The sequence below is a fragment of the Rhamphochromis longiceps genome, linkage group LG23, assembly GCF_057381845.1.
Source record: "Rhamphochromis longiceps isolate RC_006_pf linkage group LG23, R_longiceps_female_GT1.1, whole genome shotgun sequence".
Classification (NCBI taxonomy): domain Eukaryota; kingdom Metazoa; phylum Chordata; class Actinopteri; order Cichliformes; family Cichlidae; genus Rhamphochromis; species Rhamphochromis longiceps.
The window spans coordinates 12,733,473-12,757,750 of record NC_140578.1 but is presented as its reverse complement, the minus strand read 5'-3'; the positions used below and the strand labels follow the sequence as shown (position 1 = coordinate 12,757,750).

The 24,278-nt window shown below is 38.4% G+C and overlaps 1 protein-coding gene across 2 annotated transcripts in view; it reads left to right on the top strand.

Annotated features, from left to right (window-relative positions):
- The window catches only part of gabrg3 (gamma-aminobutyric acid type A receptor subunit gamma3), a 77,705-nt gene that overhangs the window by 40,400 nt on the left and 13,027 nt on the right, over positions 1–24,278 (top strand). For both annotated transcript variants that reach the window (XM_085397925.1, XM_085397924.1), the window contains exons 4-5: positions 13,357–13,577; positions 18,587–18,669. In XM_085397925.1, the coding sequence (XP_085254051.1) occupies positions 13,357–13,577; positions 18,587–18,669 (304 nt within the window). The remainder of the gene's footprint in view (positions 1–13,356; positions 13,578–18,586; positions 18,670–24,278) is intronic.

Here is a 24,278-nt window from a genome sequence, read left to right as displayed (position 1 = left end):
AATTGGCATAAATGCTAAGATATCAGGTATTGTCATCATCTTGAACATCATGAGTTAACACTGAATACAGGTGAAATGTGTGGCATTATTTTCACACTAAAGTTTTATCTGAGAACAGATAAAAAACTTTCATCTTTACAGAAAACACTTAAATGTTTGTCTAACATTGATTAATAGTGTGCTTACTAAAAGCTTGTTCATGTTGCTGGTAAAAACAGCTTTTTGTAGGCTGTTTATTGAATCTCCTGAGGAAATAGTATACCTGATAAATTGCCTGTCTTCTAAACCTGTCAGAAGGAAGCGAGTCCACAAAAGATAATATATTACATGTCATGTCCCAGCTGCTATGAAAAAGTGAGGACAGGACAAGGACTTCTACATGTAAGATTTAATTACAGTACCAAAAGTTCACCCTGTCTTGCAAACACAATGAAGTTCCACTTTGAACAACTTCATTTAAAAAGTGACTTGTAATAACTAAAGAACAGACTCTTCAAACATGCACGACTGTGTCAGGAGATAAGGACTAAAAATTCCACGTCCACTTTAAAGACAGAGTATTCAGATTCGACCCAAATCTGAAGAGAAATTAAAAGTTATTACATTTTTTATTATCATTATTCATTTTTTGTATGTATTCCGGCTATTATTAAAAGCTGAATGTAATGGCTAAACAAAGGTGCTGGAAATGAGTTTATATATATTCACTCCTGTGAAAAAGTTAATTATTGCCTGCTTCCTAATTTTAAATTTTGTTTGGTTTTTTTTGCATATTTATCAAATTAAATGTTTCAGATTAAACAAATTTTGATATTAGACAAAGAAAACAAATATTAATACAAAATGTAGTTTTTAAATCATTTAATTAATTAGGGGGGAAACTGTGTGGAAAAATAATTGCTCACTCTTGTTAAATCATGAATTAACTGTGATTAACCCAGACCTGATTACTGCCTGACCTGTCGAATAAAGAAAAAAAATCACTTAAACGGAGGTTGCCTGACAAAGTGAAGTAGGCTAAAAGATCTCAAAAAGCAACATGTCGTCCCGCAATCTAAAGAAACTGAATAACAGATCTTTGGAAAATCTTCTGTGACCTGATGAGAAAAAAGCTGAAGTTTCTGGAAGGTTTGAGTCCCGTCATATCATACAAGTAACGGCAGCAGGAAAAGGAACATCAGAATTCCCCTCTCTACCAGAAAATAGTGAAGGAAAAGGTCCTAAAAAGAAAAGCAAAACAAAAAACGAATGAAGGTTGTGAAGTAGCCTGGATTTAAATCAGACTGAGATACTTTGGCGTGACCTTAAACAGGCTGTTCTGTCAGTGTTTTCTGTTTGGACTTTTGTCAGTATTTAGTTTACATGCATGTTTCCTGTTTTGTTGTGTTAGCCTTTTGTCTGTGTGCATTACGCCAAGTTCTACTTCCATTGTCTCATTAGTTCGATTTAGTTCAGCTGTGTTCTTACCCGTTTCTAATCATTCTCGTCATCCAGTGTATTTAAGCCCTCGGTTTCTCTTAGTTCCTTGTCTCATCATTGTTGGTTCCGCGTGTGTTTCCAGTCCAGTCCAGTCATTCAGTTTAGTGCAATCTGTCATGTTCTGTTCATTCTGTCTTCATAATAAACACCGTCCACATCCTCAATCAGCCTGCGAATCCTGCATTTGGGTCCCCTCTTCTCTCTCTCCACACACCGACGTGACATGGTCATGCTAAAAAAAACCTCCAGTGTAGCCGAATTAAAACAATTCTGCAAAGGCAAAATTCCTGCATGTGAAAGACTCGTTGCTAGATATCACAAATACTTGATTGCAGTTCTTGCTGCCAAGGGTTGCACAACACGTGCATGTTTCTTTTTTTTCCACAGACGAGTAGGCAGGCTTGGATAACCCACTTTTCCTTAATAAAATAAATGATTTTAAAAAAGAGATTTTGTATTCACTCGGGTTATCTTTGTCTAATATTAAAATCTGTTTAATGAGAAATTAGAGGGAAGGTTAATGCTTTTCAGAGTACTGTATTATATTATATATGCATATACACTAAAGAAAGGGGTTTTTTTTATTAAAAGGTGATCATATTATTTCTGAAAAGAAAACAAGTGACTGTCGTGTCTTCTTTACCTCACTGTGCTGTATTAAGATATAATGAGCTCCTAACTGCTCTCCTGAGCCTGGTGGGTGGAAATCACCAAGCGGCGCTAATCAGTTGATGAAAAGTACAGTTAGAATTGCTTTTATCCCCCCGATGCCCACTACAGCAAGACTCAGCCATACCTCAAACAGAAACAAACTTTTATATTTAAAAAGTACAATTTCAATAATACCTCTGTGGTTTTCTACATGATCTAAATGCTGCTGAAATGAATTAAAGACAGCATGAGGAGAAAAGCTTTTGGGGCTTAAACTTTAAGAATTGAAGACTTAATATTACAGAAAAACCACTGGCAGCTTGTTACCAGGACTTTGTCCTATAATTATAAGCAGACTTCTTTTCCATAAGTTGTTTATTTTAAACTGTTGATTTGCTCCTCCAGTTTTTTTTGTCCAAGTAATGGTCTTTCCATTAGTGAAAACTTTGTCGGAGGTAAACTGTAAACTGACATGGTAATTTCCATGTGTTCCTAAGTGAAAGAGTCGATCAGACTGGACTTTTCAGGGCCATGTGTTTGACGCTCCCGAATTAGAATACCATACACCAATGTGTCATACACCTGGATCTCTCAAATGTTCCTCTTGTGCTGGTTTATGGTCATAATTTAGTGTATTTGCATGTCAGTCCCAAAGAAATGTGCTTCTTGTGTAAGGTATTTAATGCAATAAAATCAGCATTTTATGAAGTGCATAAATCAAGATTATGAGGGGTAGGGTCTTTACAATATAAAGCGCCTTGAGGCAACTGCTGCAATTTTGTGCTCTATAAATATTTCATAGTTTATTATATAAACTTCAGTACATTGTATTTTCAGACTCATGTTAAGAACAACCATCATCACATTAACCAGCAGCCAGAATTAGTTCAGTCAGATCATCTAAACATTATGCACTTGTAAATTCTCCTTTGGGTTAGGGTTACCTTGTGATATATTTAATTAAAGTAGGTTATATTATTTATTTATATATTTCCTGTAAACAAGGAATTCCTGCCAAACAAAAGCCAACAATGCTTTTCTCACTGAGAGCTTCCCACTCACAAGCTGTTTGTTATACACTGGATGACCAGAGAAACACAGTATTTATGCCAGCTCATTTCCTGCTGCAGAAAGAAGCTGCTGGCAGAGCTCCTCCAACATCCCTGCTCGTGTGGTTTTCTTTAGCTCCCACCATAACATTAATTTGTAATGTCCCTGCAGTTTGCAGTCACTGTAACTGTTTGGCTCACACCTGCTAGAATACAAAATGACCTTGATCATTTCTCATCCATGGTGTAAAGAACAGTTTTGTAACTGATGGTTTAACAGTTACAAAGCGTCTAGTTGAACAAAGAGAATGTTGCATTTCTTATTTTTACTTTGTGGCTGAAGATTTGGGAAATTAAGCCATCAGCATGAGGATCAAATTATGAGGCTCTCAGTAACACAACATAGAACAGGTCTCTGGAATATTAATATTCTTCACGTGTGGTTCAGTTAGTATTTAATGAACTCAGAAATATCTTTTCTGTTTTTAGCAGTGTTCATAATTTTCATGATACCTGTGCGTACAAAGGATCCTCTTTGTCTTGCCTACTGTTAACAGAAGCAAATTTTCCTAGTAGGAAGGAAGGATTCAGTGTGTTTTTGGTTTGTTCTCTTGCAGGGCAGATTGTCTGATAAAATCTGCAAAACCTGAGGTATCAGTTTCAGTGATGCAGTTATGTGGGAGAGTCTGAGCACCTCTGGGGATGTCACAGTGTGTTGTTTTTGGGAGTTAATGTACAGCCACTGTATCAAAAGACATAAATAATCCTTGGGTTTTTTTCTAATATATTTGTTCTTCACAGTTTATTTAAGTAATCTAAGAGTCAGCGACTACCTAGTAACCTTGCTTGGCAGTAGGGGTGGGCGATATAAACAATATACGATAGAAACGATATAAATTGGCCAACGATAGAGATTTTGACTATATCGCTCTATCGTGATAGCGCATGTTGATGATGTCATCAAGCTGCGCCTGTTTTGGTCGAAAGCATCGCAGCGCTACAACCATTATCATCTGCAAATTATGGCGGGCGACAGTCATAGCAAAGAGATGAAGCACTTTTGAAATGTGGGGAAAGCCAAAAACTGCGCTTCCTCCACTTCCGTAACATTGATTTATTAATGTTGAATTCTCTCGCAGCTGTTCTGTTCCCATGTTGTTGCAGTATATTAATGACTAACCTCGTATTGTGGATGAATAATCCCAGTTGTTCTCCTGACTGAAGTTTGGCCCGTGTATAGCATCCTGCTACGCGATTGCATTTGTCCCTAACCACCAGAATCCCTCACGTTAACTTTTATCGAGTGGAAAAAAATTTGGCGTTCATCCTCCAGCTTCACTGTGCTAATGTTATGCTAACATAGCTATGTCGCTAGCAATCACGTAGCACAACATTATATACCAGGTAGTCGAACTTCAGTAACCCTGCAAACGCCACTGCTGTTTAGTTTCCTGTCTTCATTTATGTTGGAAGTGGTAGCAGAGCTGTACGTTTTAATTAGTTTCAAAAATCTCTCAGTCAGAACATGGTATGAAATGTTTAGGTGGAAACTAGCAGGCTAACTTCCTGTTAACTTCTAACTCCGTTAAATCTAATAAATTCTGTTTTCATGGATGCATGGATGTTAAACTTAATGTTACACCTGCTAAAGCAGCAACGCTGATGATTTTATTAAAGATGAAAGAATTTAGACCGTTCGTTTGACTTTGGGACCTGAAGCGGACGGAGTTTTGGACCCAGATTACTCCGCGAAGCTCCTTACTACGGCAGCCGTAATACTCTGAGAATCCATCAAAACATTTTTTAACAGATTTCTGCACACCAAAATCGGTTTGAGGTCAGTAAGCACAACCAGAATTCATACATAAGGCACACTCGATTTTTGAGAAAATTAAAGGATTTTAAGTGTGCCTTATAGTGTGGAAAATACGTTATACAGAAGAAAAGAATATATCGTGATATATATCGTTACCGCACGTGCTTCAAATTATATCGCGATATGGATTTTAGGCCATATCGCCCAGCCCTACTTGGCAGGTATTTTCAGCTTCTGTTAGAGTTTTTCCAGGTCTCGTTCTGGCCCAGTGATGTGACTCTCTGTCCTTGACATTACTGTATTTCAGAAAGTGCCTTCCATCCATACTTTTAGTTTGTTTTTTTTCTCCCCTGAAAGAAACTTCAACTAACAGCACAAGAATCAAGGTTTGAGAAAACCTTTTATTGGCATATATTCAATTTCTTTAATGACCCTGAAGCCATTCAGACACACAGCATTGCTAACTTCATCAGTCTGCTACTCAGTCTTTTGTTAATATTCCTCATTCCGCTTTAACAGCTTTAGTAAAATATTCTTTTAGCACTAACAGTCATAATGTCTAACATGCATTCAAATTTGTGCAATGATAGAAGTTGTGTATAAAATAATGTCTCTCTCTCTCTCTACATAACTTCATCTGATTGGTCATAAGCAGAAGGTCTGAACAGCTCAGACATCTTCACACAGATTTGGCAGTAGAAAAAAAAAGTTGAGCTGTCTGCAACCTGAGCTTTAGTCTCTTAGGAATTATTTGTTCATACAGTGACCTCATCATTGATCATTTGTGTGGTGTCAACAACTACCTTATTTAAGAGGAAGTAACAAAAATACTGGCAGCCACCATTGCTACTCAACAGAAAAGGTCAAAAAAAGCAGAACTGGTCCACCTTTTTCTCTTTTCTCTGGTTTTAGTCCAAGTTTCAGGGACGAGTCACATGTTGGCAGGTTGTAGTTTCATGCAGGAATACCGGAGGAATGCATGCGCTGGGATGTGGTCTCAGAATTATCAGCTGTAGCTGGGCAGTTGATGAAATTAAAAATCTTAATTCATTACCAGTGTCACCTGTATCTGATAAGTTCTCTGCTAACTGGATATGCTGGCCATTATGATCAGTAATGTTCAGAGGACTTAAGGCTGTTGAGTGTTAGCAGAAGGTTTGAAATATATATTTTTTAATTGGCTGAAGCAGACTAAAAGACAGAAACACCGGATAGCTTTTTTGTGGGCTGATAAAGTTAACTCAACTCTGAAACATGAATGATAACCAAAATAAACCACAACAACCATTGTTTGCGTGGTCTAGCGATCCATGCTAAAACCATCCTCAGTCCATTTACGTTCAGCAGACTCTTTCAGTGGGAGAAAAAAAACGGAGTGAGGCAGAAACAGGTTTGCATACCACGTCAGTGTGTTGAGGTTGACCCAAATGCAGATGAAGACACGGGAATGAACTTGTGATGTTTGCTGAAAACCTGATAAACAAAAGTCACATGAGAAACTACACTTCAAGTTAAAATGATGACAGAGACAGGGAACACGTCCAGAAAACACCACAAGAAATGGCAAAGATCTGGTGAAAACCAGATAACCCAGAACAGTATGCGCAGTCAGTTTTATCACATGCTTGTGATCACGCGTGCCCCGAATCTAAACTGAATCTAAGTGTGAATTATTTGGTTTTCAGCCTTCACCTACTGTATCTGTGCACTTTGAGCACTAGGCCCTACCACATGGATGATAAAGTTAGCCTCCTTCTTACATGTAACCTTTTGCTGCCTTTAATAAGTACAAGAAGAAAACCCTTAGCCGGGAAGGAGAGTGCCAAGATGACTCAAAGCAGAGGACAGATACAGTATGTACTTTGTGTCTTTTTCTGCATAATCATTAAGTGCCAGCTTCACACTGCAGGGCTGAAGCTGTACACTTTGCCCTAGTTTATCGTTCTTGGTGCAGTGACCCACGCTGAACTTACGAATTGGAAATTAACAATACAACTCTAAAAGGCTACAGATTTTAGCAGGACGATGTTTAGTCAGGCAGGTAATTGCTAGGTAGTTGAAAACAAGGATGTGGCAAGAATGAAAGATACAGCTATTTGTGATTTTCAGAAGAAATACTTGTTCTGAAAGTGCTTCAGTTCAGTTCATGTGAAGTAAAATATAGACTTTATAATCCTTGAAGAACTTGAAGTTGGGCACCAATAGTGCAACCACAATCTTTGGAATAAAGTCGATGAATACCCAAGGGTGAAAATGCAGTTTGCTCTCATTTTTCTTTTATTCTATCCATTATTCTATATTTTCAATTCTATATTCATATGTTGGCACATATCAGCATGCCAGCTCTACTGCTGCCTTTTAATGTCCAGTTAAAAGTCAAGTCTTGTTCACCTTTTCTGAGAAACTCCCATAATAAGGCCTGACCTCAAACTTTTGATAATAGTATACAAAGAAGCAAGATTTATGTATTCATCTAATGTTACCTAAGTTGCCCTATTTTATTTGAAACACGGTCTACACACAAAAGCTAACCAGCTGAACAGAAATGCCAGTTGGGTGTTGATTAAATTAACAAAAAATCCTGTTTTAGCCTCCCTTCACTTTAAGTTTTAGGTATCATTTTAAAATTTTAGTTCTAACCTTTAGGGCCCTACATGGTCAACCTCCCCAGTATTTATCTGACCTGCTGAAACCACATTCATCGTCTCGAGCTTTAAGGTCATAAGATCAGAGACTGCTGGTGGTACCACACACTCGTTTTAAAACTCATGGTGATCGGGCCTTTCTGGCAGTGGCACCACGGTTGTGGAATTCTCTTCCACTGTCTCTACGCTGCACGGACTCCATTGATTCTTTTAAAAAACAGCTGAAGACATTTTTATTTTAAAAAAAAAAAAGCATTTGATTAATTTCCTCTTATGGTGTTTTTATTGTTTTGCATTGCTGTTTTATTTACTGTTACATTGTTTTATATTTCCATTTCTTGTGTTGTAAAGCACTTTGTGATTTTTATCTGTGAAAAGCGCTATATAAATATAATTTACTCACTTTACTTACATTTTTATTTACAATTTACAGTGTCCCACGGTTTTGGAATTGAGTTGTAACCACAAATTATAATATATCAAACAACTCGTGTGTGCGTGTCTTACTGCAGAGCTTATAGATGCATAATTCCATGCAGGGGTCAAAGAGGCAATTTTAATGTTTTATATTTCAAGTATTCCTCTGCATAGGCAGAATGTGGTGATTAGGCATATCCCACCCATTTGAGGCGACACAGTGCAGAACAAGGTTATTCTATAAATTGCTTTGCATCTAAAAAAGTCATTAACAAAGATGTATTTACATAAGAAGACAGGAAGGTTAGTGGAAGATGGCCCTGAACAGCTGAACCACTGCAGGCGGTTCAGAGCAGAGGTGTCATCCTGCCTCACATTTCAGCTGTACATTCATTCCTGAGCCATTATTCAGCCCGGTGGCTGTCTCATTTGCATTCTGGCCACTTTAAACAACGGGTAAACTGTGGCAGAATAATTCCTCGACATTAAGCCATGTGCATGTTTTCAATAAGGAGTAATATTCCCATTTGTCCACATGATTTAAAAGCTGATGAGGAATTATTCCATTATGAGAGTAAATGTGGTCAGCGTGACCTAACTTAACTTCTGTCAGACAGGACAGAATGAGAAATGATGGGATAATATTTAGCTTTCTCCACAGTGTATTTAAAAAAGTAAATTTACACTGGTGCCTCATATGAACCTACACTTATTTTGTCAAGCATTTTCCATGTCTACATGTCAAAACTGCAAATGAACAGAATACCCTTATTATCTTCAATTACCAAAAACCTCTATAAAAACCTCATGTTTGCACTTCTGCACATGCTTTTAAATAGCTTGTAGCTTGCACTTTTTACATTTAGAATATAGTAACCTTTTTAAACACAATTAATCACATTTTTGGAGAACAACAAAAGGACTTTTGTGAAAAATTAGTAGTTTTTGATGTTTGTCAGTGTTTCTAAGGGAGAACAATTTTCAAAAGCCAAACAACACAAAAGCTTAAGAGTTAGGTACTCACCATCATCTGTGATAACTCTTATACACTGAATGAAAAAAACCAAAACATTGCATAATGTTATGGCCCGTCTAGGGGTGGCCAGACCATAACATAAGGGTGATCCATCCCCGTATGACCCCAAGCAGCACATCACACAACGAGTACAATTTTGATGGTGATTTATTTAGAGTGAGTGAATTTTAACAAAGCAAAAGGAACGGACTATAGCTTTGGGGTGGACCTAACGCCAAAACAACAAACAAAAGGGAGCCTATCTAAAGGATGTACCAAACTTATCTATGAAAAGAATCAAACCAAATGACAATGACTTATCTCCCCAACTAACAAAAACATGAGAAAAAGGTCATCAAATAAAAAGGCAGTCCACCCCTACATGCTCCTGTATAAAGAAACAGCGGTCGGTTAAGGTGAGCTGAGGATGAATGACTGGCAGTCCATGGCATGTCATCATATACGTTGTCTCCAGGTAGTTAGCCAATCCGTACATGTTTTCTTGTCCGCCCCCTGTATGCACAAATCACGGAGAGGCACCTGCACACTCAAATTTGCATATCAGCCAACATTACGACAGCAGTTGTAACCAGTGTTGGTCAAGTTACTTGAAAAAAGTAATCAGTAACTAATTACTGATTACTTCCCCAAAAAAGTAATCTTGTTACTTTACTGGTTACTTATTTTCAAAGGTAATTAATTACTTAGTTACTTAGTTACTTTTTAAAAAACATAATTTACAACCTGAATAGGTGATAAAGCGATAGATCTTTCAGCCCAATTCTACTTTTTCTGCATAATCCATCATACAAAAAGTAATCAAATGGAAAAGTCTCTTTTTTTTTAAACTTGTTTTATCAGTTTTAATCTTTTAACTTTATGCATCAAGCAAAAATTAAATTATATGCACCATTCTCTGACTTGAAGAAATTAGTTTAACATCCATCCATCCGCTTATCCTTTTCAGGGTCGCTGGAGCCTATGCCAGCTGTCATAGAGCGAGAGGCGGGGTACACCCTGGACAGGTCACCAGTCTGTCGCAGGGCCAACACACAGGGACAGACAACCATTCGCACTCACATTCATACCTAGTGACAATTTGGATTATCCAATTAACCTATCCCCTCAAGCTGCATGTCTTTGGATGGTGGGAGGAAGCCGGAGTACCCGGAGGGAACCCACGCAAACACGGGGAGAACATGCAAATTCCACACAGAAAGACCCCAGCCTTTCTGATGCTGGAATTGAACTCAGGACCTTCTTGCTGTGCGGCAACAGTGCTAACCACCGTGCCACCGTGCTGCCCTATTAGTTTAACATTTTCTCTGGAACTCGAATGCCACAAGCTGTCGGGACAGTTCACAATTGGTCAAAGTTTGTCCAATTTGAAGTCGGCCGGCACAAAAGAACTACATGCTCCCCCACTCCCCAAAAACTGAAATTTCATGGTTTACTCACACACAATGAGGGGAGTTGGGGTCTTTCCACAGGTGCTCAAGCCTGGTCGCAGAGATTTGGTCCCATTTAGCCACAGAAGCAATAACGAGGTCCAACTCTTCCAGTTTATTGATAACACCTGGCTCACAGGTGACATTGCAGTTAATCATAATAGTGTTAAATGGGATGAAGGTCACACCAAATTGGGAAAATCATTATTTTCATGCCTCTGTCTTTTTGTAGAGAGACATTGCCACACAAAGCTGGAAACGCTGTTTTATTCTTTTTTTCTTACTGGACAGCAAATCAAAACCTTGCTGGTTAAAGTGAAAGATGAACATCTTTTATTCTGTACTTTATATTGAATGAAATGATCATGTGGAGTCCATTTGTAATGCACATCAGCACCTTTAAATTTAACATGAGTATGTACAGTATCTCTACATCAGCAATCTTAATATAGCTGCTCCTCTGAGGCATTTGAGGTGAAAGACCCATTTTCTTCACAGTAACACCTGCTGTAATGACTGGAAGCAGCTGCAAGCAGCAGGGAGGGGAAGTGTGATCGATACTCCTTCAGAATAGTTAAAATTACCTCTAATGTGAAATTATACAACACACTCAAAGCTAGAATTCCCCTGAGCACCACACAATTAAAGGTCATGAGTACCCAGTGGTTCTCTTGATTATGGACTTCCTTCTAATTGGTGAGCTATTCAAACTGGTGCAGAGACTGGGTAAAAGGTCAAATGCATCTCCGGCGGTGGCAGCAGAATAAAAAGATGTAGGTTGCTGGAGGAGGGCAGGCTATCATTAATTTCATTATGCTTCACTTCTTTGTCTGTATTGTTACCAGAGGACTGTAAGAACTCAGCTGTTGCTGAGGAGGATTTTAGCTTGGCATATCGCAGATCGCACTAGCACAACTCATCATTGCTCATCTACATGATTTATATGTTTTCTTGTCACAACACGGATAGTTACTGTATCTTTTGAATAACAGTCAATTGTTAGCTTGATTAAATTGCATCCTATGTGCAATTAATGTAATAGTGATGTGGTTCTTTAATCACGTTGTGTCTTAAATAACTTTTTGTTTTAGTTTTATTTTCTTAGGTTTTAAAAAGTACTGAGTGAATGTCTAAGCATCATCTGCAGACCAAGAAAACCTCCAACTCCATGAGTGCTGCTACCATAGAGTGCAGGATTTCAGCGTACTCAGTGAAGTCGTGCTTGCTTATAAGAGCAACACTGGGCCGAACTGTACATTGAGAACATATATTTACTCATGAGAAATGCAGGAGGCTTTTCACTGCCACTTTACACCTTCAGGTGCTAAAACCACCACAAATACCAGGAAGTGTCATAACAGTATATTTGTTTGGTTTTAAATCCTGAAAAAAAAAGACTTTATATCAACAGCATCATCGGCTCTTCGGTGGTATGCTACTGGATTCATTTTCAAATTTTCCTCCCTGCTTAAATGGAAGACTGTAACCTGCATATAAGCTTTTTGATAATAACTCTTGGCAGAGTTAGTAAGTAGTTTTAATATTAGGAGAGAATTTAAAAACCTACATGAGATAAGATTCAGATAATGTATTTGAGAGTTAGATAAGAAGTAGAGTGAGTCAAGACTAAAAATGTAAATAAGTGAGAGAATGTCAGAGGTTCAGTTTTCACTTTACCATGAAAATTCGAAAATAATTTGACTAAGAAGAAATAATGGCTACAAAATGATCGTGGTATCAAATGTAGGTAAAAGGAGACCTGTGATTTGCTCTAACCTGTACTGAGCAGCCACCTATTGCACTTGGTGATATGGAGCCTTGACAATTTACCCAGAATGCACTTTTTGTACTTTTCTCCAGTAAAATATTAGAAAACAGTCAGTTTCAAATGCATTTTTCATGCCTAATTTTTTTTTTTCATTTTTCATGTGGATATCACCTTATGAAACTCTCAGGGTTAAAAAAAAAAATGCAGAAAAATGTGTGAATGTGAGTTTGAATGGTGGGCTGTCTCTCCGTGTTAGCCCTGACATAGACTGGGAACCTGTCCAGAGTCTACCCCACCTTTTGCTCAATGGCAGCTGGAATACGCTCCAGCCACCCTGCGACCCTGAATTGGATGGATGGATGGACAGACAGTCATGGACGGGTTTTTGTAGTTTAAAATGAATGCCATTCAATTGTTCTTCTTTTAAAGACTTCACAGAGTCAGCTAAATGGAGCTGAAGTGGTAAATTGTTCTTGAGTCTTGATGCTGCAGATGAAGAGCTCTGTCCATCCTACTCTTCAGGCTTGAATGAAGGACAACTAATAGAGTATATAGTATTTTAATGAATACAGTGAGCAGCAGTGTGTTTAACAATATGATTTTTTTTTTTTTTACATTTCACAGGTCTGCTGGTTAACACAGGCGTGCCATCGGTCTGTCCATCAGCTGTCTCATTCTCATTTACATATTTCACATTAATTGTAGTAAATTACCATTTTATTCAAAAAAATACAAATTGATAAAAAATAATGTAGCCTTTGAAAGGTCAGACCAATGATGGAATAAGCATCACTGGTCACATATGGCCAAGTGAATACATAAAATGATAGACGCTGACCCCGGTGAAAATGACACATGATTGATGGTATAGACTCATGTGTTTCTGACACACACAATACTCCTATAAAGAGTCATTCACAAACAGAAATTCAATAATCCTGGTTAGCAGGTGACATCGCTCCTGTTTTCTTCCCATAGCCACAGAACAGCATTAGTATTTTATTTTTTAATAGTTTGGATTATAATATGGCAAAAAAAATGATGCGTTGTTTGGTTTTGTTTTTCTAGGAATATCAAATTGACATCATCTTTGCCCAGACGTGGACCGACAGTCGCCTCAGATACAACAGCACAATGAAAATACTGACTCTGAACAGCAACATGGTTGGACTTATTTGGCTACCTGACACCATCTTCAGAAACTCCAAGACTGCAGATTCCCACTGGATTACAATGCCTAACCAGCTGCTCAGGATATGGAACGATGGGAAGATACTTTATACCTTAAGGTAAAGACAGAACTCAACACAGACATCTGTTCATGTTTTACTGTAATACAACACAGTCAGAAGATATGCAGAATTGTCCCTCAGCGTACCCGGACAAATATGGAGACACAGTCAGAGAGTGTAAGGAACCCTTTAATCCTGCGAATTGACCTGACCCCCAAAGTCCAGTTCAGTGTCCAGACATACCATGCCCTAAAAATCTAGTGCGATCACTAACCACAGACGCTTCTTCACTTGCAAATGCCTCTGTGAAACTCATGCCCCAGTTACATGCATTCAAAGATGAACCTCCCTGTACTTAATCCATACATTCTTCAGTTAATTTTTGTAGCCGCTTATTAAACTTGGGGGTGGAGCATATCCCAGCTGTCCAGATGGGGTACATCCCAGACAGGTTGCCACTTTGCTACAGTGTGTCTACATAAATAGCTCAGGAGGGTAGATCATCTACTAATCGAAAGGTTAGTGGTTTGATGCTCCAATCTGCATGCCAAAGTATCCTTGGGCAGGATAGTGTACCCCAAGTTGCTTTCTGTTATGTGAGTGTTAGCTAGAAAGCACTTTGGTGTAGAAACAAGTGCTTCAATGAATGTGTGTGAATGGGTGATTGAGGCATGTTCTGTTCAGCACTTTGAGTACTCAAGCAGAGTAGAAAAGGACTGTATAAAGCTCAGTCCATTTAGCCCATGCAGGCACAGGGAGAACATGCAAACTCCACACCCAGCCAATTATTAGGCTGCTGCGAGGTGGTGGTACCAACCGCCACCTTTTGAAGTTTTGAACTGAAAACTTTGAAAGGTATTTAGACCGTTACTGCTGGACTTTGTAGAGCAGTTGAAGCATTGAGTCAAAGTGTTCAGGTGCATTTTAAGTCTGGGCTTTTTGCTGGGCAACTCCAGGACAGAGATTCTCATTCTTTTGTGTTCTTTTGCCTCTATGCTTCTCAGCATGGCTTAATTGTATATGCATAAACTTGTATATCCACTAAGTATGCATGAGGTGCCATAAATAGCATATGGCATACCCACATTCTTACGTCTGTCCCCATATTTGCTTATTTCTTAGTTCTGTTTGTTTTAATACTGGACACATAATCATAATTTGGCAATATAGTATTATGTACACAAATAGTTAAAGTATAACATAGTGAACATAGTATAACAATAGATTTACTTGTGCTTATAAATAAAATTTGAAATGTATGTTGTTTCATTCGGCCCCATTTAAGCTTCTGATACATGTGCTCTCTATAAGGGTCTTTGTATTCTCACTGTGCTCATTTATCCTGTAATTTGAGCCAGTTTCAGTGTTTTTAGGTGGGACTGATGTGCCACCAAATATCACTTCCCTCATTACAGGAAGAAATGCTGCAGTGTGGGCTTTATTCTTTCAGTTGTTAAGATAATGTTACTGTTCTTACTGCTAATTTTGCTTGAGTTAGCAGGAAGAGGCGTTAAGTGATCGGATGTTTCATCTTCAGTATGTGATGGCATTTTATTTTATTGCACAGCATGTAACAGCAATGCAAAACAAATGTCCTCTGTCTGCTTTTAACTCCTTGCAAGAACATAAAATTTTCCCCAGTCCAGAAAATTGCCTGCATGAAACCTGCACATTAATCCTCTGCGTAAACGTGGGATTTCTGTAACCCTGTGACATCATTCCTATGGTACATAGCATATCAACATTTTTTTCCATATGATTTTTGTAATTACTTTTCTGGATCTTGATGTTTTCTGTGCCGTGTCACCTTTGAGCCAGCAACATCCATTCATTTCATCTTGTAAGGAAATTTAGCGTCCTTATTTAATAATAAAATGAAGGCAGCACAATTGTCCAAACAGAGCAGTGCAAGAGCAATTAGCCTCTATCTTCAACTATTGTAAGTGCAAATTGGTTGCTTGAGATATAAGACCAATTTACAGAGGCATCTACCCTCGTACCCTCGAGTACTCTTTGTAATTGCAGCACTTCACATTTATAATAAAATGCTCCTTCGCTAATAAGCATCTCTCGACTGTCCTCGGTCTTTTTGTAGCCGCCCTTATGTTTGACATCTTCACATTTTTTAATTGACACTTTCTGTTGAGGCAACTGTATTGCCAAGTATTCCACACGTAGTGTCTTTAAAGGCTATCAGACTTTTTTTATTCACACAGAGTAGTAAATCCAACAAAGAAGTAGCAGCATTTCGGTGTCCAAGTCAAGCCATAAACAAAGATTGGTCCTCATGAAGCTTTATTCAGAAGCGTGCAAACTTTGAGGAGTAATATCCGCTGATGGCATGAGAGAAGGCTATGAAATGTCATTTGGTATTAATTGTGCACTGGCTTGGCTGGAGTAAACAGAGATGACATTTTGTGATATCCATGCCTCTCCCACATGCATCGTATTGTCCCAGTTCCATGCCTTAATGAGGCTGAAAGATCATACCAGAGTCACTCTGCAAAGATCCTTCTCTCTGCTGTTCTTCGCTTTTTACCGTCTTTTTGTTAATGTGACACATGTAATCTACACGTACAGAGCATTCCTTTTATACTTCACTGTAACTAAATTGGGAAAGCCATTTTGGAATAATTAATATAATCCTTTAAGATTTTTTCTCCTTATTTTAATGGTTGATTACTCAGTCACATGGTTTGATGTGTGAACAGAACCAATTCCATTATGTAAAAAGAGGTCAAGGCATCCTCATCACTTCCTGTAGCCTCTTTTTTCAGTGAAATAAGAAATGCCATTTGCTCTTTTTGGTTTTGTCTTTTTTTTTTATTATTATTTTAATTATATCTCAGTACAGCTTTACCCCTTTCTATTATTAATTATATTATTATTTTATGTCAAAGTGCATACAATCACATAGACCTGGGGAGAGGGATACAGCAACCTAAATGACTGTCTTTTGAGTTTTATAAATCCATTGAAGGACAATAAAGGCTGTCACAAGTGCACAGTCAGCCAGAGAAAGCCATGAAAACTGTATAAAACTATGCACATTCACCTTGTGTCACTAAAAAAGATCTAAGCCATCGGTCCCCTCTTGCTGTGTCCTGTCATGTGTGGCAGTGGGACATTTAGAACATGGAACATGGAGTAGAGTTAGATGGACTATTCTCAGAGAGATATCTCAGTCCTGAGCAGTTATTGTGCTACTGCCCATTAATCTGGAATGGGCAGTAACAGTGAGCAGTACAATGAGAAAGATTATTCATAAATGAAGAACATCCAAGGCAGTGGATGTCGCAGTAAATTCACTCCAAGGTCAGACCGTGAAATCCTCGGAAACTGGAGGAAAAAAAAGTGCTACATCTCAGACTCTACAGGCTTCGGTTAACACGTTAAATGTAAACGTTCATTACAGTACAATTCGAAAAAGACTGAACAAGTATGGTTTGTTTGAAAGGAGGCAGGAGAAGTCTCTTTTGTCTAAAAAGAACGTGGCACCACAGCAAGGTTTGGAAAAACTTCTGGCACAACGTCCTTTGGACAGAGGAGACCAAAACAGGGATGTCCTTCCAGAACACACAAACCAAAACAGCGCATTAGCACTGACACCTCGTACCAACTGTCAGCACGGTGGTGGAGGGCTGATGATAGGGGCTTGGTTTTATAATTTACATTTTAAAATTTGCCTCCACTAATACACAGTGACTGGTGAAAGGAATATGTTTCGTCTATTGTATCGGCTGTCTACCCTGAAACAGTGACCTTTGCCCCAAAGGTGAACAGACAAAATGACAGATTAACGAGTCCAGAGTGGCATCTTCAGATGTTATTCAGTCTCAGTTGCAATCACAGAATTTTCAAGTTTTTCATTGTAAAGTAACTTAAAGAATTAATGACTGAAATACGTCAGCGAGTTCAACAGCAAAACAGAGTTAGAGCTTCGCTTCCAGGATATGAAACGCATAAGTGAGATGTGGGCTAACCTGCTGACCGAAAATAAGAAACGGGCCAACAAGAGTTTACCCGCCAAGTACAAAGTCTTGCTAGGAGATTGAATACTTATTTCACTCAATGACATGCAAATTAATATGCAACTTTTATAATATTTGTTTTTGTTTGATTTTAGTTTTTTGTTTGTCTCTCAAACTAGAAGAGTCTGTTTGTTTCTTTGTAAGTGAGCAAACTTAGCGATTCAGCCCTGGATCAAATAATAATTTTGGCTATTCTAAATTTCAAATTTATATTACTGGGCTTAATCTGAAGCCAGCAATATGCAGGCAAAAGAGCAAATAAAATTAAAAAACACCCCCAAAACAAACAGTGCAATCAGACTCCCAGAGGCATAGGCTGAAGCAAGAGTTTAAGGAATGGACAACATTGACACAGAAGGAAAATCTGAAGATCTGTTTTAACAAAGCTGGAAAGCTTAACTGCAAAGAGTAACGAGGCATTCAGCTTGTATAGCTGAACAAGGTGGGCCAGAAACCTCATAGGAAACTAAACCAAACTGGAAGTAAAATCCAATAAAATACATAACATGAAGTGCTCTATATGCTTGAGTCTAAAAAGGATTTGAGCACATTTTTGAGATTTTGTAAATCATTAAATGAGTATGTGAAGAAACAAAATACTTTCTCTCTTCTTTCACTTTCTATCAAGTCAAAAAAAACCCCTCAGTATTAACATTATGTTACACAGATGTTTTGTTTCATGGCCAATGTTTTCTTTGGGTAGAAATGACCATGGAAGGGCATAAAGAAGCATTTTACAGGGGTTACAAAGGACAAGCTGAAACTGAAATGGAAGAGTAGCTTCTTTGCCCGAGTGTGCAGTAGCTTTGTGATTTAGACGTTTCTCACACTTGAAGCTGCATCACACTAGCTGATTATCATACTTGAATCCCTAATATGTAGCTGCGAGGACGCTTTTATAGCTAAATGATTGTTCCTCCTTTCACATTCCACCGATTCCATCGAGATCATACTTTGAAAACCTGAATATGAATTTACACCATCTGGAGCAAAGCAGAAGAGGTTCATTACAAGAAAATCTTGTTCTCTTTGCAGGTTGACCATAAACGCAGAGTGCCAGCTGCAGCTGCACAACTTTCCAATGGATGAACATTCATGTCCGCTCATCTTCTCCAGCTGTGAGTACGCTGTGTTCAGTGCAGTGTTCATCTTCTCCTGTATCTTCCATGTTTATGAGAAGTACAGGATGTATTTTACTCCTCTGCATTTTCAAATTATGTGCATTGTTTCACCATGAGCAGAGCTATACGGGTCACACAGGATCCATATGATCCTGCTTTGTATACTGGGATATATTAACATGTGTTAATACATAAATTGAACAAACACAGAGAACAATTAAGACCAAAAATGACCTAGGTATAACAAAGACTTTTACATGTCTGCATCCAGTGGCCTATTGCGTTAAATCTTCCTGTACATATCACATTTCCAAAAAGCAGTTGTTCTGTTCAGTTAGTAGTTTTGTTTTGGGCATTTATTTCTTACAGTTAATGTAAAGTAGTATACTTCAAGGAAGAACCATAAAACCACCAAACGATTAGTTTGGTAGTTTGAACCTTGGCAGCTCCAGTCTATATGCCAAAGTATCGTTGGGTAAGAAACTGAATTCAATGATGTTTTCATTGAATTGTGAGTATTAGATAAAAAGCACTTAGGTGTAGGAAAAAGAGCTTGTGTGGATGGGTAAGTGAGGCAAGTTGTATAAAGTGTTTTGAGAGGCATTATATAAGAACCAGAATGTGGGAACATTCCTGACTCTACAAAGGCTTTAAAACTTTGGCAGAGCAGATGCGTTCGTCCACCTGGAAAAACTGTATTAACTGATTACTCTATGTGTGTGAAAGAGAGTATGAAGACCCATGTCACATGTCCCAGAATTGTTGTGCTGTTGTCCAAATGGTTACCACAACTCTTTAATTTAATTAGGTATTTCTGAGAGGCAGCAGGTTTTATCCTCCGCTTTTCATTTCAGTGTGGTTATAAGTAGTCATGGCAACATTTGAGCAACATCTCTTTGGGTAAGCTCATACAGAAGTGCCTGGACATTTTAAAGAAAATAAGCATGCCATAAAGCAGGGGTCAGCAACCTTTAACACTCAAAGAGCCATTTGCACCTGGTTTCCACGCAAAAGAAAACACTGTGAGCCGCAAATACTTTTTGACATCTAAAATCAAGATAACACTGTATATATTGTTTTTTACCTTTATGCTTTGTGTGAACAACTAAGGTGTGTTGCTTATGAAATCCATGAAGTGCTACAGAGAAAATTACATTTTATTTATGTAATTAACACATTTTGAACTCTTAAAGAAATATAACAAAAGGAAAGACACCCAGCTGAACTAAAACGATCCATGTAGCAAATAAAAACTGTTGTGAGCCGCCACCCTTATATCGCCTTTGGGCTTTTGGAGCCTTGACCTGGCTTTTAAAAAATAATTGGAAAAAAAGCACTATGCTGCTGAAAAAAGAAAAATAGATATTTGCAAAATTCTGCCTAAATATGTATTTTACCTGGTTAATGTGTGTGGCAGGGCGTGGTCTAGGAGGACGTACCTGAGCGGCACCCGCAATCACGTCTTTTATGATGTTTTGGGCCTTTTTAAAACAGTGGGCATTGTGTAGAACTTCCAGTGTGGGGAGAGGGCAGCCAGTGATCTTTTGGGCGGTGTTAATGATCCCTTGGAGTGCTTTCCTCTGAGCCCCTGTGCAGCTAGTGTACCAGATGCATATGCAGTAAGTTAGAACACTCTCAATGGTGGCTCTGTAGAAGGACACCAGCAGTTTCTGTGTGATGTTATTCCTCCTGAGAATTCTCAGGAAGTACAGTCTCTGTTGGGCCTTTTTCAGCAGCTCGGAGGTGTTCACACTCCAGGAAAGGTTCTCCTCTATATTGACTCCCAGGAAGCGGAAGCTTGCCACCCTTTCTACACAGTCCCCATTTATGAATAGTGGTTGGATCTCTGCCTTTTTCCTTCTGAAATCTATTATGAGTTCTTTGGTTTTTGAAGTGTTGAGGAGGAGGTTATTGGCCTTACACCATGACGTCAGCTGCTCCACCTCGTCTCTGTACGTAGACTCGTCTCCCTTGGAAATGAGCCCCACCACTGTGGTGTCGTCTGCAAATTTCACAAAGATGTTGCTGTGGTGGCGAGGAGTGCAGTCGTGTGTGTAGAGAGAGTAGAGCAGTGGACTGAGCACACAGCCCTGGGGTGAGCCAGTGCTGAGACTCAGGGCTGAGGATGTGTGATGGCCAACTCTGACTCTCTGTCTACGGCCCGAGAGGAAGCTGTTGATCCACATTAGTTAAAGTTAAAAAAGATCTAAAATAAATAAAATACACTTCAGCTAAATACTTCTAATTTATTTTCCCCAAGCCACGCGGAGCCGCACTATACGGACTAAAGAGCCGTAGGTTGCCGACCCCTGCCATAAAGCATGGCAGGGCCAAAAATAACAGTTCATCCAAGATTCCATTTGAGGCTGGCTTAAAAGTGAGCAAGTCACCATACACAACAGTTTATGAACATAGCTAACCAGTGTTAGCTGATTATTTAGCATAATTTAGTAATTTCTGTCCTCAAAATACTAAAACCGATGCTTTGAAACTGGCAGCCAGAGGGGATGTCACAGTGGCTACATCTATATTTTATTACAGTCTGTGCTTGTGTGTTTTTTGGTGGCTTTTAAACATCTGTTACTTGTAGCAGATCACCCAGTACAGATGTTACGGTCTAGTTTTATACTTCTAGTCATTGGCCACTTGTTTTGTCCACAGGCCAAACTGAAGGATCTTTAAACATTACCGCTTTCACCAGACTAGCATGCCTCAGCTAACAATTACAGCTTCACAAGGATATCATCAGATGGAACAATGATATGATGCTGTGGATGTTTACATCGCAGTTTCCGTCTTGATTTCAGGCTCGCTCCTCCCTTACCATCCAGTAAACCTGGCTCACAGTGAATGTAGAAACGTGTCTAACTTGAAGCTTGAGGTGTCTGTGATGTGTTATTTGCAGTGGACCTTCAGTGGCCTCTCAAATTAGAGGATTGAATTGGTGTGATGAGACCTTGCGCCCTGTGTTGCCTATCAGGGTTTAAAATATTCTCGCCGATCTGCCTCGACTGTGGACCCATCCTGCTGTGATCCAATAAACCCACTTTCTTACCAACTGACATTACGCTGGTTTCCATGACGATGTGTCAGTTTTAAGATTAGATTAAGTCAGATTTGCTTATTTTAAAAGCCATCATGCCTCTGGAGGATTAGAATAATCAACACGGCACATGATTCAATGCAGTGCACACAGATGAAGAGAGCAGGATATAGATTCTGTAGCTATTCAGCAAATGAGAAGCAGAAAACATGCAAGGGGTTTCCTCTGATGTCAAGTTTAATCCTAAACTTAAATGTAAACTTCACAGATGTTTTACGGAATGTTTTATAGTCTTTCAACTCGTTGTTCTGATTTTTGTTCAGACCCATCAGCAACCTTTTTTCCAAGCACTCAGGAGGCTGACTTCCTGCTCTTTACAGCCTGTGGAAACAGACAGCAGACACACAGTGAGGAAGTAAATAGTGAGCACAGGGAAGGGCAGGTGTAATACCTGTTGGCTGGAAACACAAACTTAACATAACTTTTGTCATAATATTTTGATGTACCTTCATATTTTTAGGGAGTTTGATAGCACCCCATCTAACATATTTTTTAGCTGCTCTTTGTAACTAAATTGTTCAGTAACATCAGGCTGTCATCATCCTTAATTTGAACTTTATGTACATCCATAAATCAGTGCTTTCTGGCTGAATTAAGGGTGATGGAGACAGTTTTTGAATTTAAGCTTTCTTACTATTTGTTTAAGCAAAAACAGCCCAGTGTATGTTTCTGTTACCCACCCATGTGAGGAGGAATACAGCTTATAACTTATTTTAAGCAGGTGTGGTTTACCCGTCTGTGTTATGAAAGTTACTTACTCTAAAGTAAGAAAGGTTAGAATGTGAAACTGTTCATTAATGTTAATGCATAAAGCTGAGCTAAAGACCTAAAGACCTTTTTGACCTGACTTTTATTAGAATTAATATTAATTCTGCTCACACTTTTTACCTTTTTTAAATTACTTATTGTACTTTTTAATCCTCTCAATTATTGTTCTTTTAATTTTTTTTATTTGTGTGTGTGTGTGTGTGTGTGTGTGTGTGTGTGTGTGTGTGTGTGTGTGTGTGTGTGTGTGTGTGTGTGTGTGTGTGTGCGCGCGACTATGCTAGGGGCTGTTTTGCATATGTTGTTCTGTAAAGTACTTTGAGCTGCAAAGCTGTATAAAGAGTACTATCTCATAGACACGTGCTGGATTGATTGAAGTTATGCATTCTTATCACACTAAAACTTTGTATCCAAAAATATTGTTTTCATATATTTTATTCATGTTTTGAATGTTTCTGGTTTGTGCAATATATCAACTATATATAATAGTTTTATTTTCATTAATTACTGAAATAAAGACCCTACACGATTACTGTAGGGTCTTGGTCTTACAATATAAAGCACCTTGAAAGAACTGTTGTTGTGATTTGGCATTATACAAATAAAACTGAATTGACTTTATTAGGTGAGAAAGTTATCAGAGAAAACTGCTCATCAACCTTAAAGTCACCATTAACTTCCTCCATTTGTTTAGTCTCACACTTTTTTCCTAAGAGTTTGTTTTATTGTCCTTTTTTAGTTGACTTCCAAAATCATGTCCATAAGGAGCTTACACATCCGGCGAATGTACTTATTAGAAACTAGTGTTCACTCTTATTCTGTTGTTATTCTGTTTTTGGTCATTGCCATGCTTTTAACCACTGCACTCTGTTTACCAGCTATTTGATAAATGTGTCTGTAGATCATTACTCTCCAAAAAAGAATTTATCACTCGGTTCTTCTGCATGTTTTTGTGAGAAATTAACATTTTGGAGGGAATATTGTAACTCCTGGTAATAAAAACTGTTTACTGAGGATATTACATGTTTTCAGATGAGTCCTTCATTTCCAGGTCATTACTGAGAGCTATCCAATTTCCTGCAGTTTTAAATGAGTAGTGTTATTGTATGATCCTGATAATCTCTTTTTCACTGGATTTCCTGCAGAAATGATCACGCAAAGCCACTGACCTATTTTTCTCCTTTGGGAACCTGTGAAACAGCCAGATGCTTCAGGTGCAGCTACTGTGGCTTCATTACAACAGAATTAAACAGAAAAAACAATACCAATGACAAACCTCATTCGTCATTGTCAGCTAATCAGCTTTATAGATCTGCACACTTGCAATTTTACACCAGAGCTCGGGGAGAAATCAATTGTAGAAGAGACTGAGATACCAGCTCCAATTGCAGCAGAGGCAAAAACCACAACACTGCACTTTCAGTCAGGAGCATGGGCTGTATATAGAAAAAATATACAATCTCTGGTAAGGAGCATGACACTTTTACAAATAGGAGTCCTCACTCCCATGTCAAATTTCTAGCATTTTAAAGACAAAATTCCCTCACTGATACTTTTAAATACTAATACTTTGATGGTTTTGTTTATTATTTTTAATAAAGTTCTTTTTCTTAAAGACCAAACCAATATTTTAACAGATTTCCAAAAAGGAATTCAAATAAATATTTCCATGTAAACCTGGAAATGATTCAGAAAATTTGGAGACATTGCTCTTGAACTGGTAACCACCACCAAAATG